General features: G+C 41.1%; 1 protein-coding gene across 1 annotated transcript in view; it reads right to left on the minus strand.

The window, feature by feature from the left end:
* Positions 1 to 5,946: 5,946 nt before the first annotated feature.
* LOC106150113 (vomeronasal type-1 receptor 4-like) overlaps positions 5,947 to 6,185 on the minus strand; it is a 753-nt gene continuing 514 nt past the window's right edge. Inside the window, exon 2 of the mRNA XM_013521781.1 lies at positions 5,947 to 6,182. Within this exon, the coding sequence (XP_013377235.1) occupies positions 5,947 to 6,182 (236 nt within the window). The remainder of the gene's footprint in view (positions 6,183 to 6,185) is intronic.

A 6,185-nucleotide genomic window follows, 5' to 3' on the forward strand; every position in this document is an offset into this window, starting at 1 on the left:
TGTTCTCTGCCTGTGTAATCCAACTTCTTCTACGAAACTCACGCTGGAATAAAAGCTCTTCAAAGCCTCTCATTCTGGTGCTGTTTTCTTTTCTTCTATTGGACTAATAATGTCTTTTCTCTGTTGTTAAATTCTTGTCTTGAAACCAATTCCATGATCACAAATATTTGAGAATTTCTGATCCTTTTTTATGCAACTGTCAGCCCATTTGTCCTGGTTCACAGAGATGGACACCTGGCTGACTGTTGGCTTTCTCAGTAGGACAGAAAGACATAGAGACTCTGTAACTTTTAGCAACAGAAGAGCAAAAATGGAATTTAAAATGTAGTAAATTTGATGTTATTTGCATGATGAATCTCTGGAGGAACGTAAAAGAAACTAAATTTGGACAGAAGTGGGTAAATTATGGCATAGTACATAAATTTTTTAAAAAAGGGATTTCAGCCTTTCTCAAGATGAATCAATTAATTATATTTCCAAATATTTTGTCACCTGTGTGTGGGAATCATTTGGTAGCATCCTGGCACTCCCCACAATGCTATGATTCTCTCATGATAAGGAAACTACAAAATAATAGAATTCACTATTAATTAATTTTTTAATTTATGAAATAAGTAAAACAAAAGTTCATAACAAAATAATAGTCATATAGGACTAGTTAATACACTGAGTGACTCCACCCCTGTGGCACTACCAGTAGCTACAGCTCTCACGGCTTCTCTCTTAGGCCCACTTTGTTCCCTCCTTGCAGCTTTCCTCAGACAATCCATGTTCCTGGCTTATCAAAACTTCTGAGGTCTCCACTGCACTTCAGGTTTTACACTCACATCCTCACACATTGCCCCTCAGGGGCCCACTGCCTGGCCTCCAGACTTTTTGAAATCTGGGTGGAAGCCTCCTTAACCTAAGAACTCTTGCATTCTGTATGCACCTAAAGCCAGGGCCATGTGGATGATGCCAAGGTCTGCTGCCACCTGGAGCAGTACCCAAGCTTTCCTCCCTCTTGGCCATAGGGGTCAAGTGCCTGGATCACTGGGCACTCTGAACCTAATTCTGAGGAACAAATTCTCTATGTCACCACCACTCTGGAATATGGAGCTCTGTGACTTTCTCCTCAAAGCAAAGTCTTTCATCCTTGCAGGTTTGAGGATGCAAAGGGTGGAGACTTGCTGCTTCTGATGATGCCCTCAGGCCATCTTTTTGATTCTCTTGTTCTTTTTCAGGAAGCAAGATCTCCTCAGCTCTATCTTTGCAGACCATAGCTTTACTGAAGCTTTCCTTCTTGCCAGACTCGCAATGTTTTAAATCATCCTGCTGAGCTGTTTGCTCTTGTTTCTCAACATTGATCTTGCTAAAAGCCCCCAACAAGAACCATGCCACTGCCTCAACATTTGACTGCCTTGAAATTTCTTCTGCCAGATTAATTAGTACCACCCTTAATCTCAGTTTTAGGCAAAGTCTCTGGACACGAGCAAAATGCAGACAAACTTTCTGCCAAGCCATAACACATCATCTGGAGTTCAACAGTCAATGCAATCTTTCTTGCCAGTAGAAACCTCCCAAGCCAGGTCTTTACTGGCAGGATTTCTATCAACCTTCTGGTCTTCTGAACTCTGACCAGAATCTCCCATACAGAATAGCTGAAGGTATCCCAGTTCTATTCTTTCAGGTAACATCTCTGAACCTTTTCAAACTCTTCCCACAAGCCATTCCCAAAGGCTCTTGAACCACATGGTCAGGTATAGTCACAGCAATGGCCCCACTCCTTTGGTACTAAATTCTGTCTTGGTTACTTTTCTCTCCTTGCTGAGACAAAATACCCAAGGCCCACAATTTACGAAAGAAAAGTTTATTTAGGTCACAGTTTGTGGGGGTTTCAGTCCACACTTGGCTGGCTCCAAGGCAGAGTGGCACATGGCACAGAGCAACCATTCATGGTGGAGGAAGACAGCCAAAGCAGCAAGACCAAGAAGGAAGAGTGGGTGGGGAGAGCACACTTATACTGTGTGCAAACTATCCACCCTGGGGTGGGGATAGCACTCACATCCATAATTCCAGCATTGGACCATGAATCAATCATAAACTCTAAAAGCCTGCCCCATGACTGCATGAGGTTTTGGGGGAAAATCCAGACACAAACTACAACAGTGAGTCAGCAGTTCTATATCCTGGCATGAGAAGGACATGGCCTTCCTGCACTAGGGTGTTTTTTGGTATTCATCCTGAGCCTGTGCAAGAGGAGGGCACTGAGATGGTGTGGGCATAGATGGATTGCCAGGTATGGACTCAAATGTCCACAAACTGTAAGCTAAATAAACCTTTCCTTCCTTAATTCTGGGTGTCAGATATTTTGCCTCAGCAATGAGAGAAAAGTAACCAAGACATATGTCATGTGTTGTGATATAGTTAAACTTCCATGCTTGCTCATATTTCGTTATATATTTCATTGCCTCTTTCTTTGCTGAATATAGTACTCTCCAGGATCATGTTTTCTTTCAAGAGTTTTATATTCCTGGCCTATCCATTAAAATTTGGTCATTTTTCAGCTCCAAGATGTTTGATCTCAGTGCTCATAAATATTAAGCAGTGTTTTCCACTTCTTAGTGTCAAGTCAAACTATGTACAGTTTCCTGATAGAGCATAATAATTAAAGTGTATTCAGCTTATGACATCCAGGAACAAGTGTCTTTACTGGAACAATCTCATCTGTCAACTGGCTCCCCCAGAGAGGGTCCTCTAGCAGGTGTATCCAACTATCATCTGCTTTCCTTTGCTCACTTTTCTTTTGAAAGAAAAGGAACTATCTCAGGCTGCAAATAAGATGTAAAATGTGGTTAATGTATACAAGTAGCAAGGCTTAATTTTTGTAACTTTTATTATAACTTTAAAAAACAGCAAACAGAAAAGCAGAGGTAGGCTGCAAGTCAAACACAGGATGTGTGCAGGTATACCAGGGACAGCAGAGAGGTCTGAGTATCCGCTGAGTTACCTGAGGCCCTTGAAAGGAAAGCTGCATCTGCTGTGGATGAGTTGATCTTTATTAAGGCAGGTCAGAGGGTTGGAAACAATCAGGTGCTCCGTGGTGTAATGAGGTAAAGGCAGTTCATAAATTAGGAATTCCAAATAATTGCAGCATGTAGCACAGTATGTCAGCCACCATCGCTCAACAGAGGACCCCAAAGGTGCTCCAGTCACTGCTTGATCGTGGAGAGACCATGAGATGGCAGTGAGCTTTGCAGCCCGCCTTCTGGGAAGTTTTTCCCCTTGTCTAACGAGAGGCCTGCTTTTACTACCAGTCCAATCTGAAATTGAATCGGTTCCCCACTGATCTAAATTCTCCAATCCCATTTCTTACCTTAGGTTTATGTCAAACTTGGACATTTTCTTTGGAATGAATTAAACCAAGTTCTTTAATCAGATCCCCAAGTTTACAGATGTTCTACTTAATTGAAACACTTTTGTGTAACACTTCTCCTCTGTTTCCTATGAAATATGAAAAATGCTTTAGATTTATTCTTCCTGAAGATTTTAAACTATGCAAACCACAGAAACCTAGGCCTATACTCAGATTTTATACTAAAGTGACATATGATTTTAGGTATATTTTTATTTTTTAAAAATTTTCACTGGGGCCTTGGTGGCTGCCCGGCATACCCATAGTGTGTCTGCTGGAGCTGGGCTGAACCTGGAACATCTTCAGAAAGCCCAGTGAGTCGCGGTGGTGCCTCTCTGACCAGCGTGCAAGGCAGGCAAAACCTCAGGTGCCCTCTGGGGCCTTGGAGGCTCCCTGTCACACCCACAGTGTGTCTTCTGGGGCTTGGCCTAACATCAGACACATTTAGGAACCCCGGTGAGTCACTTTGTGCCTCCCCCTCTAGGGTGTGAGGCACACGGATCCCTGGACAACTTCGGGGGGCTTGGTGGTCACTGCCAGAACAACTCACCCCCCGGTAGCTCAGCTGAAACCTGGACAGAGTCAGCGGCCCCTGGGAGTCCACCCTCACCCCTCCCCTTCCAGTGTTGGAAGCAGGCTCTGTCCAGGGCAATATCTGAAGCCTCAGTGAATACGACCTGCATCCCCCTTACTCTTGTGGAAGCTGGACTGACCCCCAGACAGTCTCAGGAACACCGGGAAGCCTCCCCCGCCCTTCCCACACATGTCTGGGAGCCAACTGAATGCAAGAAAGTTCAGGAGCATCTGGGACCCCACCTTGCCACCACTCACCAGCACAGGAGTTGCACTGAGCACTGGGGATCCTCAGACTGTCACCCTGCCACTCACACACAATCAGGAGAGGGAAATATGACATTGCTTATTTAGAGAAGCTGATCTACAGATAAACTTTAACCGTTTTTTGCCAGTAGCCATAGAACATTTCCTTATTCATCTAGATACTTTCCACTTATGATGCTCAGTTGTCTCTTCAGGCTGTGGCATACCTAATTTCATTTCCAGGATTTACATTTCTACCTTGGATTCAATGACCAATAACCTTTTCAGGAACTGCTTGTTTTCTTTCATTCTCCACATTAGACATTAGGAAAAGACTCACAGGAAAACTATGAAACTAACATAAAATTTTTACTATAGTTGTGTGAAAAAGATAAACTAAAAATATTACAATGTGACATAAAGACATTAATTATCTGCTGACATTCTGTCTGGACCTGGTACAAGCAATCATGAATAAACAGCATTCAGTCTGTTTTATTAGCGAGGGAAGCATGCAAACGTGTAAAGGCCTGAAGGGAAACTTAATAGTCCAGTAGGAATCTCTCTACTTCAATTCTAATAAGTGCCAGTATGAATGAATATGTGAGCTCATTAAGATAGTATGACAAAATTGTAAAAGGGGCTTGATAGGAAGTCTTCTTAACACAGTTATGTACTTTATAGAAATATGCATTTTTGTGCCAATTTATGAAAAATATAGGACACATTCTTAATACAAAAGAGTTGACTGGTGATTTTGGATACCATACAGACATTAACAAATGATGTCTTGAAACAAGCCACATTCGGCATTAATATTTTATTAATTTTCTAAAAAACTGAAGTGATTTATGACTCAGTGAATCTAGAAAGAAAATAATAAAATTCAGCTATGTTTTTAGTTGTACATTTTCACTCTAAAGAGACAACTAATCTTTTAATTACTTTCCTTTTTAAAGAGTCTTACAAAGTAATCACAATAATCTTAAATGTAATGTCATATTCCATTTCCAGCATGGGAACTTATAGCATTCGATATTAATTATAGTTAGAACCTAGATGACATCATCACTTAGGAATACCAGTCGCATTTTCTGGTCCTTTTACAGGATTAATAAAAAACCCTCTGGTGTACAGCCATCCATGGATGTTTTCAAGTAACAAGCAAAATGCCCTTTTTACTACATAGTTATGATTCTTTTGAAAATAGTACTGCAATCTGTATTTTTCATTCTGTGTCTCACATGAACAAGTTTACCTGCAAGGTCATATTCTTGGACCACAGTGTGATTAAATTTCCTAAATCATTTTTCTATTTATAAGTACTATAATTTATTTACTTTTAAATGATAATTATAAGTATACATTCACCACACAAATTAATGTCTTCCTGTGATATTTCCAAACCCAAAACATCACACCTTGATCACTCCCATCCAGCCTCCTTCTTTTTACCAGGAGTTTTGGTAGTGAAGGAGCCGACTCGCAGGTTTCATGGGAGCTGCTTTCTGCTGGGGTACAGTCTGTGTAATGAGTAGAGATAGCTGAGTATTGTATAACTCCTGTGTCAGCTCAGAACTCTTACCAATACGTTCTATGAGAATATAACTGGACATTTTTCACCTACTCTCAGCTCAGTTTTTATTACCTAGAGCACAGTAAAATTCATAGTTACTTCAAACTTTCCTAAAGAAAGGACAAAGAAATAGAAACCTTCCAATGCCTGCTCTGTTCTACAGAGCTCTCCAGCATTCTCCCAGGTGGCCATCTCTGTGAATCAGTACAAATGGGCTGACAACTGCATAACCAAGGGTCACAAAATTCCGAATATTAAATAACATAAAATTATTCTCCAGGAAAGAATTAGTAAACAGAGCAAAAACACAGTCAGTCCAATAAAAGAAAACAAAGCAAAGCATCAAAAGGAGAACACTTTGAGTAGCTTTGACCTCAGGGGGAGATTTGTAGAGAG

This window comes from Chinchilla lanigera, unplaced genomic scaffold (genome assembly GCF_000276665.1).
Source record: "Chinchilla lanigera isolate Chin_1 unplaced genomic scaffold, ChiLan1.0 scaffold00064, whole genome shotgun sequence".
Lineage (NCBI taxonomy): Eukaryota > Metazoa > Chordata > Mammalia > Rodentia > Chinchillidae > Chinchilla > Chinchilla lanigera.